General features: G+C 35.9%; 2 protein-coding genes across 6 annotated transcripts; both read right to left on the bottom strand.

Moving 5' to 3' along the window:
• Window positions 1–2,627: 2,627 nt before the first annotated feature.
• prpsap2 (phosphoribosyl pyrophosphate synthetase-associated protein 2) lies at window positions 2,628–12,795 on the bottom strand. Of its 5 annotated transcripts, XM_051106432.1 has the most exons (11): window positions 12,259–12,358; window positions 12,003–12,160; window positions 11,504–11,556; window positions 11,070–11,136; window positions 9,094–9,266; window positions 8,869–8,984; window positions 8,150–8,205; window positions 6,274–6,422; window positions 6,122–6,192; window positions 5,630–5,776; window positions 2,628–3,672 (listed from the first exon to the last, which is right to left on the bottom strand). In XM_051106432.1, exons 1-11 carry the CDS (start codon window positions 12,304–12,306, stop codon window positions 3,514–3,516), a joined length of 1,197 nt encoding a protein of 398 aa, XP_050962389.1. In that variant the 5' UTR covers window positions 12,307–12,358; the 3' UTR covers window positions 2,628–3,513. The 5 variants fall into 5 exon arrangements, with proteins under 5 accessions (XP_050962389.1, XP_050962390.1, XP_050962391.1 ...); XM_051106433.1 differs by lacking the exon at window positions 12,259–12,358 and adding an exon at window positions 12,658–12,795 and having other exon boundaries at window positions 6,122–6,422; window positions 12,003–12,208; XM_051106434.1 differs by lacking the exon at window positions 12,259–12,358 and adding an exon at window positions 12,658–12,774 and having other exon boundaries at window positions 6,122–6,422.
• Window positions 12,796–14,826: 2,031 nt separating this feature from the next.
• On the bottom strand, window positions 14,827–22,271 carry cln3 (CLN3 lysosomal/endosomal transmembrane protein, battenin). Its single transcript, XM_051106731.1, is given in 18 exon segments — window positions 14,827–15,248; window positions 15,349–15,489; window positions 15,595–15,688; window positions 17,278–17,333; window positions 17,445–17,513; window positions 17,951–17,982; window positions 17,985–18,038; window positions 18,115–18,275; window positions 18,359–18,502; window positions 19,545–19,617; window positions 19,705–19,790; window positions 20,088–20,167; window positions 20,277–20,306; window positions 20,308–20,367; window positions 21,304–21,400; window positions 21,479–21,512; window positions 21,605–21,662; window positions 21,779–22,271. Coding segments are annotated over 17 exon segments (1,377 nt in total). The 5' UTR covers window positions 21,654–21,662; window positions 21,779–22,271; the 3' UTR covers window positions 14,827–15,131.
• Window positions 22,272–27,460: the final 5,189 nt, after the last annotated feature.

The raw sequence follows: 27,460 nt of genomic DNA on the forward strand, positions 1-27,460 counted from the left end.
CTTTATTGAATAGTTTAATCTCTTCTGCGTCAGTCTGCAATGTGTGTTGACACGTGTGTTGTGGTACACACGTTTGAACGCATCGAAGACTCATCGAAGGGTCAGAAAGCTCTTACGGTCTTAAGGCCTTACAGGTTTGGAACGACATGAGGGTGAGTAATTAACGACAGAATTTTCATTTTTGGGTGAGCTAGCAGTTTGCCAAAGGGTAATTCGAGTTCATGCAGAGGGTTTGCACTTACGTTGCGATTTGGTCAGTTACCCGGACACAGCCATATTGACGATACTCGGATGTAAACAGCAGCATGGATTGCACGGTTAATGTACTACTGAATATGTTGCTCTGCTAATGCTGTTTAAACCACGGGAAAAAACACGTGGAAGCTGCTAAAACATGTAGAGAAGGACTCAGTAAGCAGAAAAGGGCGCAATATTTTGACAAACTGAAGTTAATAGGTGGTAAAGATACGTACGAGCAGTATTAATTAAGATATTTCATCTACCTGACCGGTACTGATAAGAACAAACTTGAATGTTGTCAGTTGTGGCCAACCACAAACGCCTTTTGTTCCTCAAACAGTTTTTTGCACTCTTCTCCTTGATTTGTTATAACTTTTAGAAGTCTATAGTACTCCAAATGTTTTCCCAGTTTGACCTATTAATACAGCCCAAAACATGACAGTAATTAACCATTGTCAGCATAATCAGCAAAATTCGTTTAATTCAGTTCAGTGGCATCGTTTACGTTGCATGCAATCAATAATGGCCAATTGATGATATGTCGTGAAAAAACGATGTGTTTTTATGTAAACAACTTTAAAAAAAAGACTGGTATAAACATTTGATCTAACTAGCTGCTAGACTAAACAACCAACTGCCACTAGGCTGAGTAGGATGCTAATGCTAACAGATAAACTAACTAACCCTCAACAAGAGGTAATAATAGTTTAGACTGACATGGGCTGATTTGAACTTTAATTTCACGCAGTCTTAAAGTTGTTTTCTCAGTTTGCTAATTTGCTTCAGTTGACAGCTTTTGGTCTCTTTCTTGAGGCAGACTTTAGTGTTACAAAGTTTCAATGCCATGGTTCTAGAAACTTGTCCAGGGTGATTTACATGGAAGTTAGATTAGTGATCTAAATGTCCTTCCAGTAAAGTCTACGTAAGGTTTATGCCGACAGAGCAGGCAAATAAGGGTCATATCAGCAGCAGCATAAACAGAAGCAGCAGCAAGCAAATTCAGGTAGTTAATGCTACAGTAAGCCATTTGAAATGTCATTTCATAAGAGCATCATCATGCCTCACACCCAAGCTAAGAACGTTTAGAATTGTTTATGATCATGAGGTGTTCCAGCCAGTTTAATATGGCTTCATTACGCACAGTGACGTGCAGTTACATAATGTTTTTCTAACCATAAAGTTTCCATTCCTTTTGTTCAAATCAACAGATATTTTTCAATATATAATGTTTTATGTTCCACAGAAAATATAACGACACACAGGTTGGTAAAACCATGAGGGGGAGTAAATAGCAGGATGTTCATTTCTGGACGAACTATCCCTTTAGAGTTGGTTTAAGCAAGCATTTGTGGACAACACAAGACTGGTCATATACTAAATACAGACAGAGAAACGTTTGCACGTTGCCCCGCTTCAGTTAAAAATATCTTTAAAGAAGTATTTGCAGGAAAAGAAGAAATGGCAGAGGATTTTAACTTCCTTGTGAAACTAACAGCAAGATTACATAGGTCACACATCTTAAGCTTCGTCGAGCGGTACTTTCCATCACACAACTTTTTGCTGAAGCAGAGTCTTCCCCATATCCATATCAGAAGTATTTTCTGCCCTCAGGGATCTAGAGTCATTATGCAAACATAAAAAGTCTTTATCTTCTAACCCACTGCAGCTTATCTGTGCCATTTAATGAAATGAATAAAACTGTAGGGAATAAACTTTTAAAACTCGAACTCTTTATATTTTCCTTTACTCTGACGAAACCTTAAGAGAACAGTAGGCAAATCAAAGTTAATACTAGATAAGGGAACTGCCAGTCAAATTCACCAGCATAATCTATGCATAATTTTAATGCATTTGAGAGAAGATTTTCTCAAAGTTGACTTAAAATACGTTAAATTTATACATTGTGCGCTCCCTAAAGTTGAAGCTGCGGCTTGGTGTTACTACTGTGCAGGGTTGCCAGGTTTTCACAACAAAACCTGCCCAATTGATACTCGAAACTAGCCGAGGGGAAGGGGTCCCCCTGTAAAAATCGGGGGGTAAAATACACGTTTTGGGCGAGGTTCGCCTGGACATAATGTCACTTTATTGGGGTCGCTTCAGTCCTTCAGACATGAAAAAACAAACGGCGTTCAAGAGGTATTTGGACAGGGGGTTCTGTGAAGTGTTGACTGCCCTCTGTTGGCTAATCATTTTGGTTAACTTTGAAGAAAACAGCTCATCTAATATTACAAAGATCCCAAGCCAATGAACTAAACGTGCTTTAAGTTTACAATAGATTAGCATGGCACAACAAACTGGAAAATCTTGTCGGGACAACCTGGTTGTCAATCTAAACTTCCTGAGAAAAGGGTGGATCGTTAATTAAACAATGTACACATATGACATCAGATAGTCTTCAAGTTGTTTATTCATTGTCATCAAGTGCTGAGAATAAATACAAAAGCCTGAAATATTAGTTACATAACAAAAACCCTGCATTTCATTCAAAAATGAGAAGTTCTCAGAGGCAAGATATTTAAAAACTCTGGCCACTATGACCACATTTATGAGGCAGAGATGCTTTCATAGTCCCGCTGTTGGCAAAAACAAATATAAGCTCTCATGTTGAAGTGTTAGTACAAGAATCTAGCAGGAAAAACATTCAATCGAGCACATTAAGCTGTAGATCTTAAGCGCTATATTGAAGTCTAAGAATGTACCTTGAATTAAATAATTCTTGATTTTAACATCAGCACTACCACACAGATACACAGAAACAACTAGTGGCACAATAATTACACAAAGTCATGAGGCACTGACACTGATATGTCACAGCATAGCTTTCATTTATGGTAACATTTTGTAACTGTTGGCCACAGTGGAGTTGTTCATTCTTTAAATCTTAAAAACAAAACACAGAGCAGATCTGAGAATTAAAAAAAAAAACTGAAGACATCATTTTAACATCCAGTGGTCCTTCTTGTAAATAAAGTACTTCAAATCTTAAATAAAAGTGCCAATATTTCTAGTCAAGAGGTGGAGTATTCCTGCTCTTTAATCCTCTGAACGTTTCACATCAGCATTTTAGGGCACTGAACTCACGCACTGCAGAACATCCTGGTTCTTTGAGCGCACTATTATTATTATTTTTTTCAAAATATTACACGTACAACAAGGAGAAGCAGTTATGATGAGCAACAAAAAGAAAACTGGAAATGATACAGGCAATAGGGACAGAAAATGTCTTGACCTCTTTGCACATGTTATAACTGAGTGTACACGAGTGTACATGAGTTAGTCATCCATGCCAATATTACGGAACAGGTAAGACATGGATTCTCCATTGTGGATGCGGCGAATGGCTTCTGACAGGATCATGCTGATATCCACCGTCTTGATTTTGGGACACTGGAGTTTTTGGATCTCATGTGGAATGGTGTTGGTAACAACGACCTGTACAGAAAGACATCACAAAATCAGTACTTATGACAACACACTTGTCATTCGTAAAGGAGAAGTTCACTTACAGAATAAACAATTCCTGGTAATCCACTGGTAATTAGTCGCAAAGAAATTAAGGTTTTTGAGGAAAACATTCCAGGATTTTTCTCCATATAGTGGACTTCAATGGGAGCCAACGGGTTTAAGGTCCAAATTTCAGTTTCAATGCAGCTTCAAAGGGTTCTACACGATCCCAGATGAGGAATAAGAGTCTTAACTAGCAAAACGATTGGTCATTTTCTTAAAACAATAAAATGTATATACTTCTTAACCACAAATGCTTGTCTTGCACCAGCCAAACTTCACGTAATGATGTCACACGTGAACAGTGTTGGGCACGTTACTTAAAAAAAAAAAAAATAGTAATTATAGTTACTAGTTACTTCTCACAAATAGTAACTGAGTTAGGGAAAGTAACTATTGTGTTACCTTTTTAATAAAATTACAAATATGTCAAATAACTTGGATGCCCCCAATATTGTTTATGGTAAATGAACTAAATATTGTACACTAATCTATACTATTTTAATGTTGCTGTGGGACAATGTGAGACACTTTCCATGGGCAAAATGTCACGTTATAGGGATCACTTCAAACTGTGGACATAAAAAAAAACATTATTATAACAAGAAAACAATGTGCTTTTGTAAAATAAATAAAATAAATAAGGTGTGCTCTTGGCCGTCTGTCTTTACAGACACGTAAAAAAACAACAACCGGAATCTCAAATACGTGTCTCACAGACATGAGATATATATGTATAGAAAGCTTGAAATGTCTACTTTTAAATGAAGTAAGTCACGTCGAAAACTATTCTTTGATTAACTAATCTGTACGATACCAACGCGACCTTCAGTTTTTACAGTCTAAACTCATCTCTAATGTAATCACGCCTACAAGCAGCTCTGCTTTTTTTGTCCCTACCCTACCTTTTTGAACCAAAATATGCAGATGAAGAACTAATCAAACAGAATGCATTTTTGCAGTGAAAGTCGCCTTTTTGAATTGTTTTCTATTGACAGTGAGCGTTATGCGCGCTGTTTATGCGCCCCGGGCGCCTTGCGTTTTTGCCGGAGCGCTCTGAGCGCCTGAAGTAAAAAAAAAAAAAGCAACTCTAAGCAGAAAAGCGGCCGACATCATTGCGTTTTTTTCCATTGTTCAATCGAATGAATGGAGAGGCGAGTCTTCCGTTGTGGTGACAAAAGTTTACCGTTGCTTAGAAAGTCCAGAGACTGCAGTGATGGAGGAGAAACTTTTGGTGTCTATCGCGGGTTACCCGGAGCTGCATTTTTTTTTAAAGGCTTTTGCTAATATCAGTTTACTTAACAGCAAAAAACAAATATTTTAGAGCCCTCACCCTATAATCCTTTGATTAGACTGACAGGACTGCTGATTTGATGGATGCTTAGCAACATAAAAAATAAGGCAACACACTGCTCTTTTTTTAAAAGTCAAAAAATGCCAAAATGCCAAAAAAAAAGGCTGTGTGGTGCGCCTCACATTTTCAGACCTAAAAAACGTGTTTGTGTGATTGGGGCATAACCGCCCATGACCTTTCCAACATGACTACATTGCGCATTGCGGAGCTAGATGAGCATTTGTGGTTAAAATAACTGATTGTTTTTCGCTAGATAAGACCCTTATTCCTCAGCTGGGATCATGTGAGCCCTTTGAAGCTGCACTTAAACTGCAGTTTGGACCTTCAACCCATTGACCCCCATTGAAGTCCACTATATGGAGAAAAATCCTGGAATGTTTTCCTCAAAAACCTTCATTTCTTTGTGACTGAAGACAGAAAGACATGAACATTTTGGATCACATGTGGGTGAGTAAATTATCAGGAATTTTTTTATTCTGGAAGTGAACAAATCCTTTAATGATGCTGAAATTAAAATGATGCTGTGCTGACCTCATCTATGGCAGACTCCTCTATTAGCCGAGGGGCATCGGAGGAGAGGATTCCATGAGTGGCCATGACGAAGATCTTGTAAGCACCTCTCTCTTTCAGAGTATCGGCTGCTGCTAGAAAACTGTCAACATCGTCAATGATGTCATCCTTAAAAAAAAAAAAAGAAAAAGATTAGGATTAGAAGAGGGACGAATTTAAAATAGCACCCTAAACAACAGAAACCATTAAAAAAAAAAAAAAAAAATTGGCAATTTTTTTTTTTATTGCAACTAGTTGCCAACATTTCTCATTTTCATTTAGTTTAAGCTGAAGTACCAAAATAACTAAAACTTAAATGTAACAAACTATTAAAAAATAACTATTAAAATTTAACCAAAAAAGAAAATAGAACAAAAAATAAATTCTAATTCAAAGTAAACAAAAACTATAATACTACATCAATGATACTACAATAACATTGTCCTGAAGACATTCAAATCATCTTGAACTCACCACTATGATGGCAATTCTTCCTCCAACATCTCCGACCACAGTTATTGGGGGTTTTTCTTTGGGTATTAGCACTGAGCAAGAAAAAGACAATAGGTAATAGGATGGCAAACAATAAAACAGAATGAGTGAATTTTCTGAGGTGAGATGCTTACATGGTATCTCTAGGCTTGGATGGATGGCGCCAATATTTTTGACAGTGGGAGGGGAATGACGTCCATCCACCAGGTCAGACTCAGCATCCTGGGCTTCACCGTGGATCACAGCGATGCCCAACCGCAACCTTTCAGCGAACGACTGGGCCCTGTGAAAGCGCAAACAAATTTTATATTAGCATATTTTTTATAATCCTACTGCTCAAAATACCTGTGATTTCCCCAAAATAACGACTATATGGAGTCAAAATATATTTTTGTTGTTGATATGGACTACGTTGACAAGAGTGAAGCTTACACTGTGATGTACCCGAGTACCAGTAAGAAAAAGTGTTTTAAAGCTTGTTGTTTTGGAAAACGTCACAGTTGTATATGACATGAAAATAAGGCCTAAAGTTAGCAAAAACATTTTAAGGAAAATATAATTAGATTTTAATAATGAGGTTTTTTTTCCTTAAACCTGTCTGTGGTGTAAAAACACACCTGGCCAAATGCCCCCAGAAGGCATCACTTCCCACTGATAATTACTGTAGCTACCATGTTCTGAGTAATCTATCTAGGTGGTTAAATAAAAATATTTGGACTACCTCAAATTAGCACCAGCAAACTTGTTAGCTAGACAGTTAGCATCAGCTAACAATATTTACTTATTGGTTAATTGGTTTACTTATTGGTTTACGTATGGTTATGAATAAACATTCATATCTGTCAACTCAGATAGTTGATCCAAGCAATAAAAAACAATTAAACTGACCTCATTATGATATTCAGTTACAATAATTGCACAAATTAGAGGACTAACACTAACTAGAACATTAGTCAAAGTATTGCTCTGCATTATGCGGAAAACATTACTAAATCCTGTCAATCACACAGGGAGGAGCAGTTTCCAAATAATCAGTGGTTCTCAACTTTACCAAGGCCAACCTTTGTCCAAGAGAATATTCAAAAACCTTTATATTCATTTTGCACTCAGTTTACATTGGCAAGTACAATCATCTGAATAGTACACTGCTACCATCAAGGCAACAAACACATACACACCTCTATGTCTACATAAAAGCTGCTGCAGTTTAATCCACCTTATTTTTCAATGCGTTAGACGTCCGGTTCATAATCCACCATAGGGAAATAACGAGAAGAACATCGAAGTGCAGTAAACGGTAAAACAGTTTGCACTACAAACCAGTGTGTTCATAATTAAGATAATACATTAAAATAATATGGTAAGACACACCAATTTGCAATATCAAGCAGCAAAAAGAGCTTTTTGTGCAGCTAAAAATAGCTGGAAGTGGTTGAGAGCGGAAGCCAGACACAAAAAGAGTGGCTGCACCCACTCTTATGGGAAAAATAAGGTGGATAGTGTTATGTACTTACTCAAAACAACGGCCTACCATGCCGTCTGTACAAAAAAAACATACTCTGACAGCTCAAGGATACAAACAACCATCAGATAAGTGCAATTCTCATGAAGTTTCTCATTTACTTTCAAGCTTAAAGAATGATTTTATCCCTTGGGATGCATGACTGCAAAAAGAACCAAATATACCAGTAAGAACTGAAATGTTGACAGTTGGAAGCATCGAGAAAAAACACATCACCATCTCTCACCAACTCCAACTCATGTTTGCACAGCGCCACCCAACGCATGCAGCTGTGCCAATGAGATTTCAGTGAGAGATTTGGTGGGAAAGGATCATTCACTGGTGCCTACAGCAGGTAAATGTGTAAAGGTGTTTTAATGTTATATTCCCACTAATCCATCATTCCTGCAAGTATCTATTCCTTAGGTCTGTGGATCTTTTACTGCTTTTGTTTTAGTAAACATAGCTAAACTACAGACATGACATGCAAAAGTAAGATATGACTTCACCTTTTGGCTGATGCTGGAGATTTGGCCACAATTACAGCATTTCTGTAGTCAGGAATCTGCACGCAGAAAAAAAAAATACTCAATGTCAAAAATATTAAAGAGATGTGTCAATCTGTCATCATTTTTGTTTTCTTTGTGCACAAAAAGTATTCTCATAGCTTCATAACATTATGGTTGAACCAGTGATGTCACATGGACTATTTTATTAACGTCCTGACTTTCTAGGAATCCAGAAAGTTCTTGGATTTGATCAAAAATATCTTAATTTGTGTTCTGAAAATGAACAAAGGTCTTATGAGTTTGGAATGACATGAGGGTGAGGAATTAATGACAGAATTTTAATTTTTGGGTGAACTATCCTTGTAAAGAAGAGGTAGGCATTTACACATCTTACACACTCACATACAGTCACAACTCATTACTAACTAATGCAAATGACCTTCCATCAGCACAAGAGAGAAAATGTTCATGAATAAAAAATGAATGCATAATCTTGACTGGAGAAACTTGTGCAGAAAAATATCAACGTCAGTTAAATCCAGTTTCTTTCCTGCTTTCTATTTTTGAGCAAACGTAACTGACATTCACAAAGTGAAACATGGACTGCCTCATCATTCAAACTGAAGGCTTTAAGACAAACAAAAAGAGCCACTACAGAATCAACAGGAAATCCAGATGTATGCAAATGAGATCTACACAAGTGTTACGCAAGGACCTACTTCTTCCTGGATGTACTGCAGCAGGAATGGTGAGGCCCGGAGGTTGTCCACTGGAATGTTGAAGAAACCCTGGATTTCCTTTTGATGCAAATCCATAGTAATGAGATGAGTCAGACCTGCTCACAATGAACAGAACCAACAGACAAAGCAAATGAGTTGGAGCACTATAATATCCTTATAAACCAAAAATGGAAGGACGTTTAAGTCTCAGATGGACTCATTTACCTGCTTTACACATCATTGAGGCAAGCAGTTTAGAGACGATGGAGCCTCTCTTCCTCATTTTGCACTGCTTGCTGTAGGGGAAATAGGGAATGACGCCGATGATGTTTCGAGCACAGGACGTCCTGCAGGCATACACCATAATGAGCAGCTCCATGATGGTGGTGTTGACATCCCTGCAGAAAGAAAGAACAGTTTTAAAGACCGGGGTTTAGGAAACTTAATTTGCATACACAGAGACTTTCGTATTTAACATCAGTATTAATGTCAAACTGAGGGTTAATATGCATGATTTGCATAATTCAGCATACTGGCTGTGAGGGGTTTGAGCTGTCAAAGTAAAGCAAGTCTCTAGAAGCAAAAAAGATGATTTTGGAAATAAAATTAAACAAGAAAATGTTGATTATGGTTCCAATGTCACTCAATGAAACTTTCCCATTTAGTCAACTGTTTTTTTTTTTTTAGACTGTTAAACTATTTATTGTTCATAAAATAAATGAAATTTTTTTTTTTTTTAGAATGCCAGTATTTATATTATAGAACACTGTTATTACAAACAACTAAATTCTGCAATGAGCATAAATCTAAATTACACTGTTATTGTTAATTTTTTTTATGTGAGAAAGAACGAAGAAGTTTAGGATCAGTACGACTTGTAATGTTTTTTTAAAGAAGTCTTTTATACTCAAGACTGCATTTATTTGAACAAAAAAAAAAAAAAAAAGGCAGAAAAAAACAGTAATATTGCAAAATGTTATTACAATATAATAATGGTTTCTATTTGAATTACGGGATTGTAAAGACTGGCCACTTGGTGGTGCTATAACAGGGAAAACATTTTTTAAATTGCAATAACACTGCAGCCATTTGTCCTATCAGCATGAAAATCACTGTGTATGGTCTTGGTCCAAAGTGCCACAAGTGTCTATGGGACATTTGAGAAATTTGAAAGAAATTGGCCACTAGGGGGCAGGATCACATTTTTTGAGGGCGTAAATGATTGTACATTGTGCGGTTTTCCACACATACACACGATATTTGTATCGTATGATAGACCCCCTCGTTCTCAACAACTTTGCCTCTAGAACCACTGCTGTCAGTCAAACCGTTTTTTAAATGATTGAGAAGATGTGAAAAAAACACTTTTGAGATCTAGTCCTAGGTTTTTCGCTCAGTCTAGAAAAAAACACCACAGTGCAATTCTCTGGACTCTATAGGTCAATAATTATCAAAAACACGTTGAAATTTACCTTTTGGGAAGCTATAACGGGGTCCTTTAGAAAAGAAGTCTGTCCAAATATACCCAAAAGCCTATAAAGCCCAAACAAAAACTCAAAACTTCACAAAACCGACAGGTTATTCTAAACAAGCATGGAAAGTTTCAGGGAGATCGGACCACAGCTGGCACTATAGCAGTCATAAATGTTATAAAAACATATTTCTATGGTAAATCACCTGGATTTTTTTAGGATTCTTTGATGAATAAAAAGTTAAAAAGAACAGCATTTATTCCAAATATATTCTTTTTTTCTAACAACATAAGTATTTGCTATCACTTTTAATGAATTTAACACATCCTTGTTGAATAAAAGTATTAATTTCTTTAAAAAAAAATTAAAGAATAAAAATGTACTGACCCCCAACTTTTGAATGGTAGTTTGTATTGTTAAAACAGATTTCTATTTTAAATAAATGCTGTTCTTCGCTGAATGATGCTGAAAATTCAGCTTTGATCACAGAAATAAACTACATGTGAATGTATATTAAAATAGAAAAATTTTTGCATAATAATATTTCACAACATTACTTTTTTCCTGTATTTTTGATCAAATAAACGCAGTCTTGATGAGCATATAAGACTCTCCTTTAAAAAAACCATAAAAAATTTCACTGTTCAAAAACTTTTGAACGGCAGTGAATATCTGGGACAGAATGAGGGTGAGCGAATGATGAAAGAATTTTCCTTTAAGGCTTCTTACTTGGACACGGTTTGGATGATGAAAACATCTTTGCCGCGCACCGACTCTTCGATTTGGACCCGTGTTTCTGTGGGGAAAGATGTGTTACTTTCATTTTTTCTTTGATGTAGAATAAACATTTAACTTTACAAACCAAACTGACTGTTAAGGTTTGCACACAGACTTAACAGTGCATGTAAAGCTGGGAAAATTCCATCACAGTGTCTACACATGGGAGTGCGAGGATATCTTGATTTCAGAACATGCATGCATGACCCAAAACAAAGACTGTCAGTTTAATTAGTCAACAGTAGCTCAGATCCCTGATCTGTTTTGTCTACTCCCTCCAGCACGGCATGCAAAGAATGAAAAACCACTACAACAGCGGCCACAGCCATCGCTAGTGAAGATATGCAGATATTTAACAGAGAGTTGAGACAAAAACAGGCCTTCACCTCTGTTAGCTTCTTGATAGACCTGCACCTTTCCAAGCTCCACACCCAACCGCCTGCACAAGAACAAAAGTTCAAGGGAATGTGATGCAACATAAAGGCTTGAACAGGATGTAAGTTGCCCCAAATCATACTTCACCACAAAATCAAGACAAAAAAAAAAAAAAAAAAAAAAAAAAGTAATTTACATAAAGAATCCCAGCTATCTTAATGAATATTTATATTTAAATTATTTTGTTACCACTGTGGTTTTTCTTTTTAAAAACAATGAAAATATAAAGTAATCTTACGTTACGTGACAAGAAAGTGTAAAGTCTGTTAAACCCTTCATAAGTGGAATAGTAGTGTACTTGCACTTACTTGATTTGTTGTTACCTAGCACTCAAAAGAATACAGTTGCTCTAGCTCAGATTTGCTCAGCTGAAGAATGAATGTCTTTCCACTGTTTCCTAACTAGCCAATATAACTGGCATGTTATAGTGGACCTCCAGTGGCAACTTACTCGGCTATCCTCCTCCCCAGCTCTCTGCTGGAGGGGTTGGAGTTGGCCGTGAAGATGACCAGGCCTCCTTTGGCGGCACTCATGTCCTGTGGTTTGGCGTCTACCTCTAGGGACTCAGGCAGTGGCTCCCTGGGCACCCAGGCACTGCTGAGCCCTTCCTATCAACAGGACCACAGGCACACTGTTAGTTTAACACCAGACACTTCCTGCAAGAACAAAGGGAAGATGGCATGTTTACACACACGACCAAACCAACCAAGACTCGATGAGAAATGTGCACATGGATGACTAACTGCTGACACATAACTACAACAGCATTAAAGTGACTTCTGAGTCTGCGCGATCGTGGATCACGATTCGTGACTAGTGAACTTAACCAGTCTGTCATGACAAAACAGTGCCCGGAATCCACAGCACAACGAGGACCCACAGAAAACATCACTGGGGGTACACTGTCACGTGAATGGCCAAATGTATGCATAAACACAAATATTACGCTATAAAAGTTCACCCATTACATATGTATTGCCGCTAAGCTAACTAGACCTTTAATGCCATTACAAATGAGAACTATAGATACAGCTACATTCATACCAAGTGAGATAATTCATTTGGTGGGTTTCATTTCGTAAACTAAAATACTGTAAAATCTCACCAGTTTGATCTTTTAATCGATCCCCTCGCGTGGTTTACTGTATCACTTGCAACGTGAACTTTGCCACCCTCGAAAAATACCCAAGATGGCTACCAGACGCACAGCTTTTCAAAATAAAAGCCCTTCTTTTTGATTACAACAAGTTTAGTCCGTGTTTTTTTTTTCCTGGAATGAATAATGAACGGAACGTGTGAGGAACCACGGGCCCTTTAGCATACTTTTGAAAAGAGTTCTTATTACAGAAATAATGTTTTAAAAGTATTTAGTTTAATGCAGTGTTTCTGGACACGCTACTTGCAATTTGACGAAAATGTATTAAGCTTTAAATCTATATTAAATGCAGTTAGCTGATGTTTAGAATGCGTTTTCGACTTAAGGCGAGAACCTGCATGTGAATAGGGTAAACAAAAATAAGTAATAACACCTTACTTACCCATTACTTTGATAATTGCAAACATTTTTTTGTATTACAAGTTTTATAAAATGTTAGGTTTAAATATGCAAATGAGGGATTGTTTATTGAAATATCCGCTAATTTGCATACATTTCTAGTACAAATCTAAACACTGGATGAAGTCCGTTTCAAAATTCTTGTTTCATGTTTTGACATATTAGAGTCAAATGTTTTTACAGAGGAAATTTTGGGGGTCTCATTTTTGTCACTCGATCCCTGCTGGAAAAAAAACAGCTAAACCCAGCCTAGGTTGGTTGACTGGTTTTAGCTTGTTAAAGCTGGTTGTAGCTGGTCTCCCAGCCTGACCAGCTAAGACCAGCCTGGAAGTGGCCAAAACCCCTCTAAAACCAGCCTGCTCACCAGCTAGGACCAGCCAACCAGTTTTTAGCAGTTTTTTTCAGCAGGGATAATTCAGAAAATACTTAGAACAGACAGAAAACAATAGATTTTTGAGAATAAAATGTTGTATATAATGAAGCAAATTATATATGAACAAATCCCTCTGTAAAAACCTTCATACAGACAGGAATAAAAATACATTTTGGTGTTTGTGTAAGTGCTACTGAAGTGGAGATTTATGGCTCAGTGTACAAGAAAAAAAAAATAATAATAATAATAATTTTGAGAAATCACTGATACAAATAGATGTTTGTGCTAGACAGATGTAGTGCTATAAAAGAAACACTTAACAATGTCTTTTGGGTGTTTTTGTTCCCACTAGTCTGAACCAAAAGGCCCAAAATCTCAAACTGGATAGGTGCATGAAAAAACAGTGTTTTTGCCTGCATTGTCTCCCCTTAAGAATATATTTGTATAACATCATAGTTACTTCTATTATCTTTGAAATCTGGTTAAAATTTAGTGAAGAATGAAATTTCTCATGTATTTGTAATTACACATTATTAATGATGAAGTATTAATTTAGAACATTTAAAATATATTAAATGTATTATCGAATAACGCATTACAGTTAAAAAACACATTCAAGTTCAGTTTACATGTTAAACATAAGTGTACTTTAAAGCACAACAACAAAAAAAATAAAATAAAATGTACTTTACAGTAAAACATTTGATTAGACATTATTATAAAGTGCACTTTTAAAAAATATTCTTAGGTGTGCTGTCGAAAACAGTCACTTAAGTTGGCAGTTATTTCACTCCCTATTATTTGTTTGTTTATTTTAATGAGGTTATTTTTTTGTTTATTCCCAGTAACAAAATGTCATTCTATACATGCAATTAATCTTCTGCTGACAGTCTAGTGTGAAGGTTTGGTTACAGGACACTGCACTTCACCTCACTCACTCCTACTTTTCAAAGACAGAACTGCAACTCTTTGCTACCATCTAGTGCCAGCTTAACATATATTTCAATTATTCAACCGTTGAATTACAGAGTTGAAAGGTTGAATTAAAAGAGTTTACACCCTCTGCTTCCTTACCCATACTGAGAAGGTTCTGGAGAATTTAAATTATGTAAATGACGTATAGTCATGTGAAACTTGCAGGGAACAGGAAATGAAAGCAATGAATCTTAAGAAAGCAACACACTTGTCAAGTCTGTTTGCTAAATAAGTTAAACTGCTAAAGGTTGACGGCCTGCATCTGTCATTATTACCCACAAAAGGAGAAATGAAACAGCTTTGTAAATGGAAGTAGCAACATTTCAGGCACTAGTTAGTGATTTTTCAGTAGGGGTAATGAAAGCCACAAGAACATTAAAGATATTTTAATACTAAAAGAGAATCATTTCAGGACGCATTAAACATTCCAGGATTTTGAGTTACAAAGAGGCTAAAAATGTCAAATTAAGCATGATCTATCCAAAATTTGTTCTTGTTATTGGTCAGTAAACATTTTTAGAGTAGGGTGTTAGCAGGTCAAATGTCAGTGAGATCAATCAAACCATTATTCATTTAAATCAGAACACATATTATTCTGAATGAAATGTATTAGACATTTTAAAACCATAAATTAAGGTCACCATTTAAAATCTTGCACAAACATGATCTCGTTTGCTCACAAAGAGCAGAAATAATGGTGAACGGGGAAGGCGGCAGCTGCAGAAAGAGCGATTCCCAGACTGTCTCCTACACTTGCTGCAGCCATGGCAAACTCTCTTTCGTGCTTAGCGGTCTGTCCAGAAACACAGCATAAGAGAATGCATTAGAGACCACTGACTGATACATGTTGAGCTAAATCAAATAAACAAATGGCTTGAATGAGGTTCACATACCTCCTCGCGGATGAAAAAGAAGGTGTTTACATAGGCTGCTCCTCCCAACAGACCCTCATAGAGGACAATAATAAAAACCACCCATGGGTTTGGCAAGAACTGGTAGTATACAGCGAAACCCAACACAACAGCATTCAAACACTGAGACAGAAAGAGTAACCCATGTCATGAAGAGTTCTTTACGTTGGTGTTTTATACGCATGTATTAGTATATGTACTGTATTGTGCTTCAGCTCTAGATCTCACCTGTAAGAGAGACATAAGGAAAATTTTCCTGATTTTAAAACAGACGAGAGAAGTGCGGGAAGCAAACACACCAATCTGGTAAAGTGTCTGATACCTGCAGAGGAGAGAGTTAAATTAAGAACAACTGATATTGTGGTGACAACGATTCCTAAGACTACAACTTTTACAAAGTGGATTCAGGATGTTCTTTTGAAAAGATCACCCCAAGTCAGCTCTGATAGCCTTGTGGGCACCGCACCGACATGAAGCGCTGTTGTGCTACGGGAATCCCAAGTTCAAATCCTGGCTCGAGGACCTTTCCCGTTCTCTCCCCCACCCTCTCTCTTTCCCACTTTGCTTCCTGTATTCTCTACACTGACCTATAGTCACTAAAACAGTTTGGTTTCCTACTTTCTTCAAAATATCTTCTATGTTCTACAGAAAACTGAAAATCACAAAGGTTTGGAATGACAATTTCCCTTAATAAAAAGGTGAAAATATTACCAGGCTTGGGATCGCTGTAAGCAATATGTTAAGAAACATGATCCTTTTCTCCACCAATATCATGAACGTAATATAGCATTACGGCTATATTACGAAGCCACAACTGCAGAATTCTACCTTATTTTGATAATGATTTCTTTTTTGTGGATGATATATACATTCATTTTTATTTTAATGCCTCTGTAAATCTTTAATAAAGTTAAAAAAAGTAATAAATAAAGAGCCAGTTCTTGTCTGTTCTTCAACTTCTTTAATCTTTAGATAGATTGTTGACTATGGAAGCCCGTTTCCACCACTAAATAAAAAAAATAAAAAAGGTAATTGCAATTTTTTTAATCTCATAATTCTTTGCAATTGCATCTCTCAATTCTGACTTTTTTTCTTTTTTGGGTTTATATCATACAATTCTGAGAAAAAAAACTAAATTGCGAGATACAAATCTGTATCAATCAATGACTCGCAAATCAGATTTTTTTCTCAGAATTGCATGATATAAACGCAATTGTGAGTTATAAAGTCAGAATTGCAAGACGGAAACTTGTCATTTTGAGAACATATCAGTATCTTTTTCCCCTCAAAACTGCGAAGAATTGTGAGAAAAAAAAGTTTGCGAGTTGACATCTCTCTTTTTGAACTTTTTTCTGCGAGTTAAAGTCAGAATTACAAGACAAACTAACAATTCTGAGATACAAAGTCAGAATTGCGAGATATAAACGCAATTGCAAGTTAAGTCAGAATTGTGAGATATAACATTTTGACTTTATTTCTCACAATTGCAAGTTTATCTCTCAATTCTCACTTTTTTCTCAGAATTGCATAAAATTATAAAGAATTTCGAGTTATAAAGTCAGAATTGTGAAATATAAACGTGCAACTGCAAGCTAAGTCAGAATTGAGATATGAACTTGCTATTCTGAGAACATATCAGTCTGTTTTCTTGCAATTGCGTGTTTATATCACACAATTTTGAAAAAAAAAAAAGTGAGATAAAAGGTCACAATAACCTTTTAAATTTTTAAAAATGAGCTTCCATACTTGAGTAGGAACCTCTAAAAAAAATATACAGTGCTTTTTAAAAGTTCGGGGTCAGTATTTTTTTTTTACTTTGGTGGGCATAAAAGACTTCAAAGTATTACTGAACACACAATTTTGCGGTGTCATTCAAACTCATGAAATTAAGTCATATGTGATGTGTCTTACCAGCGATACTGTTCTGCATGTGAGAGATGGGAGGCAGGAAAGTAGAGGAGCTCCAACTAATATTAGAGAGATAGATGGATAGACATTGATATTTAGTGATCACAGATTGTACTCCTGCTGCCTCGATCTTTACGACTTATAACTAAGACTGTGGCAAAAACACTCACCAGTCCCTGGTTAATAAAATACTCAGCAAAGTAAACCACACCAAGAGGGATAATAAACTTCAGCAGGCCCTGAAAGAGATCACATGTGTAGGAACACACTAAAATAGACTATAGACTCATAGAGGAAGTGCATTTTCTGACTGCAGCACAAGGTACAAACAAAACAATAATGTATTTTATTGTTAATGAGGAAACTGAGATCATATGACTAACTGAATATTACACATTTTATTTCAGTAACTGTCTCAGTAAATCCCGATGTCTGCCAGCAGGAATTTAATGCTAAAATAACATCATTAAAAAACAACAATGCTGGGCATTCAACCCAATAAACACCCCAGGTCTGTGAATAAATAAATAATATCTAAACAAAAAGAAATTAAAATCAAGCAAAAATACTTAGTGCATCTTTAAGTTCCATTATTGTCCAAAGCAGATGAAATGTCATTTAAACAAACAAGAAATGCCAAACTGAGAACCAAATAGAAGCACAAAACAGGACTAACCTTAATGATGTATATTTGGTCAGTGAAGGTCAGGGTCTGATGTTCCTGGCGTCTGTCAGAAGAAAGAAAGCATGGCCAGTACAGTTATCTGAATGGATTATCATACACATCATCATTAGCATGAGACGCTGCAACAATACAAACGAGTTCCTAACTGTACACACCTCGTTCTTCCTGAGTTGTCTCCGAGTTCTCATCTGTATCGGTCTCTTCCTCAATTAAAGGACGTCTCTCTTGGGAGTTCACCACTGTGGAAGGACTGTGACCATCCTCGTGGCGCCTCCACTGTGGAAACGACGATGGGAACACCAGGAGAAAGAAATAGCTGCAAGAAATCATAAGAGGAAAAGATATGTTTATGCAGTGAATAGGGTAACAGATACTAGTTCAGATAGAAGTTCTGCTGACCTAACAGCCAAAATAACAGGCACAACCAGCATGATCCATAACGTAACCTGCGGGGTCAGACCAGCCTGTGTAAATGCAGAGTAGAGTAAAGCTCCAGCTACTCCAGCTGCTCCCGTGCCGGACCCCCAGCCACTTAACACATCCCTTAAAGAGACAGAAACACAGACGCAAAGTATTAATAAACAGCAAGTAAAAAGAGAGAAATCAGCGACTGGGGCTTTTTAAATGTTTTTGAAAAGTCTCTTATTCTCATAATTTGCATTTTGATCAAAATATACCAGTGAAGTGGTAAATTAGTATTATTATTACAATTATTACAGTTTTATTATTATTACAATTTCTGTTTGAATTAATCCTAAAATATAATTTATCCCTGTGATGGTAAAGCTGTTGTTACATTACTTCAGCAGCCATTTTACGGTCTTTATTGTCACGATTTTTTAGAAATTCTAATATGCTGATTTGCTGCTCAAGAAACATTTATCATGATGTTGAAAACGGTTGTGCTGCTTAATACTTTTGCACAAAAGAAGTTAAGCATACTTTTAAAATATATACTTTCGTTCAAACTGAATGTAATGTTGAAAACGGTTGTGCTGCTTAATACTTTTGTGGATTTTTTAAAAGATTTTTTGGTGAATAGAAGGTTCAAAAGAACAGCATGTTTAAAATAGAAATGTTTTGTAATTATAAATGTCTTTACTGACATTTTGATCTATTAAATACATCCCTGCAGAATAAAAACATTAAAAACATCATTAAAAAAAAAAAGAATATTACCGACTTTGGAGTGGTAGTGCATAATGTTACCAGTATGCAAATAAATTTTCTGCATGCATAACATATTTAAATTTCACAAAATGCAAGTATTCAACAAAGCACACTAGAAAAACATTGTATCTCATAATGCAAGACACCAAATTAAACCTATTTCCAGCATAACATCTGAATCATTCTTATATTTCATTATTCGGTCAGACTGAAGTTTATTTGTGTGTGTGGGTTTTTTTTGTTTTTTTGGATCATAAATGCAAAATAACAGCTGTAATTACCACAAATGATACCTGAACATGCAGATAATGACATCTTTCACATATTTTTTTTCAAGATCAATGCTTACTGTACAGGTACAATAATATCCTATTCCGAACACAGCTTGAATAAATGGGTTTCCAGGAAATTTTACCTGCGAAAAAACACAGAGAGGGCGAGAAAGGAAAGCTCCCCCAATCCTGAACTAATACTGGCAAAGACGACACCTGTGGAAAAATTCAAAGATTCTTTACTACATTCATCAAATCTCATTAATCCAGCTCAGAAGAGGAACAAATAAACATGCTCATTACCAAATATGCTCATAAATATTGTTGTAGAGAACGACACCATCAGGAAGCTGATTACTGCCGTAACGAAACACACCAAAACACGGAATCTGTTCATGATAAAAGTAAAAAGTAAACAACACATTAATTAATAATAAAAGGATAGTTCTTCTTTTGTGTTCTGAAGAACAGAAAATAAAATAGAGTACAGGGCTACAAACAAAATCAAACTTTGTCCCTTTAACTTTGTTTTGACATTGATTTCTCAAATCTCAATCTTATCTCAAAATTTCTCAATCTTATCACCTCATTGCATAATTTCAGCATCTAAGCAACTAAACCTGTCTAAAGACGCTGATGGATGTTTGTATTTAGATTTCGAATAAAGAAGTGCTTGCCAACTTTACCCATAAGGCACTTTGTGTATATAGAAAGGTGCTGTGAACTTGATTATCAGGGTGGGTAAGATGTCAGCCAACAGAACAGCCTAGAAACAGAAAGAAAACAAGGTGTCACTCCCTGAACAAATATTTAAACTTGTACAGGTGAAACTAAAAAAGAAAAAAAGGAAAGACAGTGAAGACAGACAGACTTACTGCAGTGGACACAGGATTGCAGTCATAGCGGGCTGCTGTTGTTGTTGTTGTTGTTCCTGATCTCTATGTTAGTCCCACTTGGAGCTGGAGTCTAGTGGATAAACAAAACAAAAAACAAGAAACACTGAATAGTCCATTTTTGCACAAAAGAAGTTTAAGCATACTTTTAAAATATATACTTCTGTTCAAACTGAATGTAATGTTTTCAGTATTGAATGAAATGAAAATGTATTTAAGTTTAAGATTATATGACAGATTTTTTGACATTAGTTGGACTTGCATCTTTACATGCAAGTTTATTATTTGTTCTATAGAGTGTTTTCATCACATCAGTGAACGAAAAACATGCATATTTTGCTGATTACTCCTGCTAAAAAAAGGTCAATTATTGTCATGTTTTGGGCTGTATTAATCAGTCGGACCAGGAAAAACATTTGGAGTACTACAGACTGTCAAAAGTTATAACAAATCAAGTGCAAAAAAGAAGAGTGCAAAAAAAGGTCTGAGAAATAAAGGGCGTTTGTGGTTCGCCAAGCTGAACCAGGATTTCCAGGGCAAAAATCTTAACATTCGTGTTTGTTCTTATCATTTCCAGTCAGGTAGGTGAAATATTAGGCTGATATCTTACTTAATACTGCTTGTATGTATCTTTACCAGCTATCAACTCTAGTTTGTCAAAATATTGCACCCTGCTTACTACATCCTTCTCTATATGATTTAGCAGCTTCCACACATTTTTTTTCAGTGGTTTAGACAGCATAAAATAGCAGAACAACGTATTCAGCATATGCTGGTAGGTATGTTTTGATGCTGGTTTAAGCTGGTCCTTTGCTGGTTTATGCTGGTCCTTTGCTGGTTTATGCTGGTCATGTTGCTGGTCAAGGACCAGCTTAAACCAGCATCAAAACCTACCTAACCAGCATATGCTGGTTTTTTCACCAGGGATGAACCGTTAACATTTGTTTATTTTACATTAACATTGACATTTATATCAATCTAATCATAGCCAAGCTCAAAAGTATCTTACAGGTGTCGTTGAGTTTTGAGATTCCTGTTTTTGTAAGATGTCATGTGCTGCACTCAGCATCACCACATATGCAAAGTTATTGCAAAGCCCCAATAACCTACATAGAGATAATGAGGATTACTTTACATATCGTGAATCACTCATTTAAAGAAAAGTTACCAGAAGATTCACTCACCAAAAACCAATCCAGTTCCTCCAGCGTTGACGACCTGGAGACACACAAATAAACACGTCTCAAGATAAAACTGTTCGTGTAATAAATCACAAAATACTGTCATTAAAAAGTCAACAACCATCCTACCTTCAGTGTCGGCTGTATTGACAGGGTCAGAGTTTAAAGCTCGATCCATTGCGACCTACTACAATGAAAAACTGTCACATACAGAAAACTTTATATCGTCTGTGTGAGACGATAACTGTAGACACCCATAAACATTAAAGATTTACGGAAAACGGTCTACCTGTATGGCCATACCTGATCTGTAGTGGTGTTATGTCAGATAAACAGTGAGACACAAATCCATTTTTGTTCCACTTTCATAATCTCAAAATTGACAAGCGCCAGCAATAATCACATCAGCAGCGAATGCTGCAGAGAAATATATCCGACTGACCGCTCTGCAGCGACGCGTAAATAGTTCCTACCCACAGTTTCAATGCACACTATAAATACTTATAAATACAGGTATTTGAATGTATTCTACTTATATTGCATTGTTTTAAACCATACTATGTAATGTAAATATATTAGGTGATTATTGTTAAACGAAAAAGCTTTGCAGACGACAAATGCCTGAAAATCATGTGTGTTTTTTTAAGAGACTTAAATATCTATTACCGTTTTTCTCGATTGCTAAAACACTATAACCAGTCTTTTGAACTAAAATTTCAAAACCATAATGCCATTTTTCAAAAAGCACACCCATTTCCCTGAACTATAAACACTATTTCTCTGCTTTAACACATCCCTGGTGAAAAAACAGCATATGCTGGTAGGTATGTTTTGATGCTGGTTTAAGCTGGTCCTTTGCTGGTTTTTGCTGGTCATGTTGCTGGTCAAGGACCAGCATAAACCAGCAAAGGACCAGCATAAACCAGCATCAAAACATACCTACCAGCATATGCTGGTTTTTTCACCAGGGATGAGTCAGATTTGGTGAACTGTTACTGCAAAACTCTGCACACAAATCCCTACATTTCTCAGTGCTTACACCATGTAATCATTTTGAAAGCACTAGCATCCAATACTGTTCACTCAAGTCTACAATGTTTGAGCTCAATTAGCACACAATTACCCAAGTGGAAACACTAGGAGTCAAAATTTATCACACACCAATCAGAACCTTCGATTTAGACAAAAGGGCCAAAGTCAGCTTACAATTTGGTGCATTTCTCAGATCAGAAATGAAATTCTCAAAACTACTTGTTCAGCCTCCACATCATCTAGTCACTTGTGCACATCATAAAATGTTTCTAACTGTTTTTTACTGTAACAAGTTGCGTTTGCTTTGGTACGTTCATGCAACTGATTATGAAACTGATTTGTCTGCTGCTTCCTACATTATCAGTTCCTATTGTCATGTTGCTATAGTCTTACCCCTCAAAACATCAAGTCATTAGCTCATCGTATCTGTCTTTGCAGTACATGCTAAATTTTTGATCTAGTTGTCATAAACTGTCAAGCATATTCTACACATTTCTATTAGACTTTTTGTAAATTTGCCATGAATTGTTCAAGTGAATATTGACTTTCACTAATGTAGAGACTACAGATCAACCAATGATAAAGCAGTTCTCTGAAATAGCTCAAAGGTACATCTCAATATCTCATGAACCTTCAATTTGTTAAGCATATATAGACAGAGGACAACACAAGAGTTACAAATTCTGACAGTGGACTTTCTAATTCATATTTCTGCCTTTGCCCATATTTCCTTTTTGTTTTCTATTTCACAATGACTTTGTAATGTATTTATATTGGTTTTTTTTTTTTTTTTTTTTTTTTGTCAGACCACTAGTAAAAGTGTAACTGTGAATCCTATCCAGTCTTTTTCAATCAATATCCCGCATACAGTAATATGCAATTTCGAAGACAAAGAGTAGGAGGCGAAAGAGGAAGAGGAGGAGAAGAAGGAGGAGGAGGACGACAACAACAACAACAACAACAACAATGTGGAAGAGAAATAGGGAGGGCCAGAAAACAAGCAGTCTTATATATTTTAGTTGATGCGTGCCAGGGTTGGATCAGGCATGCAAGAGGATTTTACCCCCGCTGCCTGTCCAGGACCAATTTAGTCTGTCATGTTGAGGAGGTTGTTTGGCCTGTCCCAGACCACAGACAGGATGCTGGGGCAGAATAATTATTTTTGTTGTTGTTTGATGTTTTGTGCTGTACTCTACAGTACAATAAATTAAGGAATAAAATACTTGCAAATGCATACATTTGTTGTGTTCATCATATGATTTTTTTTTTCCAAGCAACAGCGCAAAATGTACCATAGTTACAAGGCCTTCACTATCATCACCGAGGTGTGACATCAATGCAGCCAAAAAAAAAAAAAAATTCCTATATTTCTATGAATAAAAATCTCATTGCAAAATATTTAACATTCTAACAGAATGAACAGCTATTTTAAATGTGAACTACGAAATTTGAACTGGTTGATACTTCAAGACAGATGGTGTAGTTACGGCCTAACCGTGCACTTCTACTTCTTGGTTTCTACAGGAAATATGTCAGATATCACTGAAAACAGAGAAAACATCAGCACAAAAAAAGAAGTGGCAGTTTTTTTAGTCAGTCAAAAAAAATTGTAACGCACAGATGGTGAAATAGACCCTTTTTTTTAGACTGCGATGATGCATTTTCACAGTTTTTAGCATTGTAAAAAGTCTTTCATTAAATGTTCATTATTTAAAAGAATAGCCTTTTGACATTAATATTATGCCATTAGGGTGTTTCTAATGGTAACATTTTTGGAAATACTATCATGATTTTTTTTTTTTTAAGAATACACAAATCATATTTGTGCAATCATAGACGTTTATCCAAATATTCTTAGTACTTATGAGAATATTTGAATCATTTAAACATTTTTTTTTATATATATTGTAATTGTCAAGCCAATGAGGAGAGATCCCTGAGTAAACGCTTTTGTCAATTTCTATTATCAGAACATCACTGTCTCCGTCTGCTGGCCAGTCTTCAGAAATGCATCAGGTTGATTTTAAAGAAATGTCTTTTGTATTTCTTCAGGCAACAGGGGGCAGAGCTGTGTGATCTGAAATAACTTGTTAAGCTACTTCAGGTGCCTTTATGGACCCTAAATCCTCCAGGACCATGACTGAACATCCTCTGACCTCAAATGACCAGAAAGCCTAATTTTATACATTTTTATTTGTTTTTTTTTTAAATAATAATTAGAAATTTTAGTGACATATAATTCATCAGCTATGAACATGATCCGATAACATCTTGTCATAACAAACAAACCCACAAATTACTTGTTATCCTGTCTGTGCTATCAAATGTAGTGACATTTAGACATTTTCTAAGTGTGTTTTAAATGTTTTAAATGTTTTGGCCACATGTAGTCGCACACATAAACACAATTTTAGAATGTTGGCATTCAAAATAATCCAATTACATCACAGATGACATTCTATGGTACTTAAAGTCGGAATTCTCTTTTGCGTTGGTTTTATTGATGTTATTGAAGGGAGAAAGGAGAAAAAGAAGAAGAGGCTTTGGAATCATCTCATTCCACACTTTCTTCGCCGAAAAGCTCGAAAACACAATCTGGCTCAGGCCGAGAAGGTGTACTAGAGTGAGGCCGAAACAAATCTGAGACCTAACGTTACTGATGGGAAAATTATATTAAGAGTATTGTCCCAAATACAATACTGTCAATATCAAACCAATGTTTTAGTGATCAGAAATTAAATTAAAGGATTTTTGTTGTTTTTGTTGAGGACAGATTTATAAGACATCATACCAAACCGCTCAACAGAAGAATTTTAGTGCAGAAATAAATGGATTTTCTTTAAACATAGTATTAAAGAAGCTTAATTTTTTTAAAGATCAAGTCAAAAGCACTCCTAAAAAAAGAACCACTCTAATTTGAGTATGTTTAATTTAATGATTTATTTGATTTAAATTCATAGTATTGATATTCCTCTTTCAGATCACACTTCGACACAGAACATTGTAGAAATTGATGATCTTTAGGAAGCTCCAGCCTCTAAAGCGCTCCCTATTGTTGAGGAACAGCTGGAGCAGGACGTCCTGCAACATCAGGACATTGAAAGTCCAGTTAGTTCATTTAAGTTCACTGATATAAGCCAAAACATGAAACACAAAATAGCTCAGCATATGAGAATTTTAATTCAGAAACAAATCAGTTTGCATGGTTTAGAGAAGTCGAATTTTTAAGATATCAAAAGATGCTTCTAAATAAAGTGGCATTCCAATATTTTATTTAAATTATTTGATTAAATAATTTGCATATTGTAGAGATTGATGATCTTTAAGTAGTTCCAGCCTCTGAAGTGCTCCCTACTGCTAAAGAACAGCTGAAGCAGGACGTCCTGCCACATTAGAACTTTATAACTCCAGTTAGTTCATTTAAGGATGACACAGAAGAGCTGGACGAGGGTAAGCTCACTGCCATAAGCCAAAACATACAAACATAATAAACACACATTTTTACATTCCCAGTTGCTGAGAATAGCATTATTATATGTCATAACCAAACCAGTCAGTCTGTGAGATATGAATTCAGAAACAAACTGATTTACATTGTTTAGAGAAGTTTAAGTCAAACGTGCTTCTAAATGAAGAACCACTCTAATTTGAGTATGTCATTTTTATTTGATTTGAATTCATATTATTTAAATTCCTCTCTATAGATCACACTTCTCTACAAAACATTGAAATTGATGATCTTCAGGAAGCTCCAGCCTCTGAAGTGCTGCCTATTGATGAAAGACAGCTGGAGCAGGACGTCCTACCACATCAAGACACTGAAACTCCAGTTAGTTTATTTGAAGATGACGACACAGAAGAGCCGGACAAGGGTAGGTATCCAACACACAATACACACACATTCTCACATTCCCAGTTGTTGAGAATAGCTTTATTAGATGTAATTACCAAACCAGTCAGAGTGTGAGAGCTGAACTTAGAAACAAATCGATTTGTTTAGATAAGTTTAATTTAAAGGGATAGTTCACCCAAAAATGAAAATTATGTCATTAATTACTCACCCTCATGTTGTTCCAAACCTGTAAGACTTTCGTTCATCTTCGGAACACAAATAAAGATGTTTTTGTTGAAATCTGAAAGATTTCTGACACAGCAATGTAACTGAAATGTTCCTAGACCCAAAAAAGTATGATCTCTAATGTCACATGGACTATTTCAATGATGTTTATACTGTGTTTCTTGGTCTGGGAACATTTCATTTACATCACTACTTCACTTACAAGCTCTCAGATTTAATAAAAAATATCTTAATTTGTGTTCTAAAGATGAATGAAGTTGTTACAGTTGTTACATGAGGGTGAGTAATTAATGACAGAATTTGTATTTTTGGGTGAACTATCTCTATCAAGTGGCCTTAAATGAAGAACCATTCAAATTTGAGTATGGAATATTTTAATACATTTATTTATTTGGTATGATTTATATTATTAATATTCCCTTCTTTAGATCATGCTTCTCTACAGAACATTTATAATGTAGAAGACCATGATCTTCAAGAAGCTCCAGCCTCTGAAGTGCTCCCAGTTGTTGAGGAACAGCTGGAGCAGGACGTCCTGCCACATCAGGACGTTGAATCTCCAGCTAGTTCATCTGAAGATGAAGACACAGAAGAGCAGGAAAGGGGTAAGAATAATAAATACATAAGAGAATTATAAAATGGCATTATAAAATTTAAAATAAGTAAAACAAAGTTGAATTTTATGCTAACCAAAATTGTTTCTTTTATTAGGGCACATTTGTTGGCGCTATGAAATCGGCCACAAGCTGGAAGAAGGACGAACAGGCTTTGTGCATGCAGGGACTCGTTGCAAGAATGGACTTAAGGTTTCACTTAGTTTTACTTACCCTTACAAAACTTTGCATTTCAGGATTCATGACTGGAATGATATAAGT

This window comes from Labeo rohita, chromosome 3 (genome assembly GCF_022985175.1).
Source record: "Labeo rohita strain BAU-BD-2019 chromosome 3, IGBB_LRoh.1.0, whole genome shotgun sequence".
In the NCBI taxonomy this organism is placed as follows: Eukaryota; Metazoa; Chordata; class Actinopteri; order Cypriniformes; family Cyprinidae; genus Labeo; species Labeo rohita.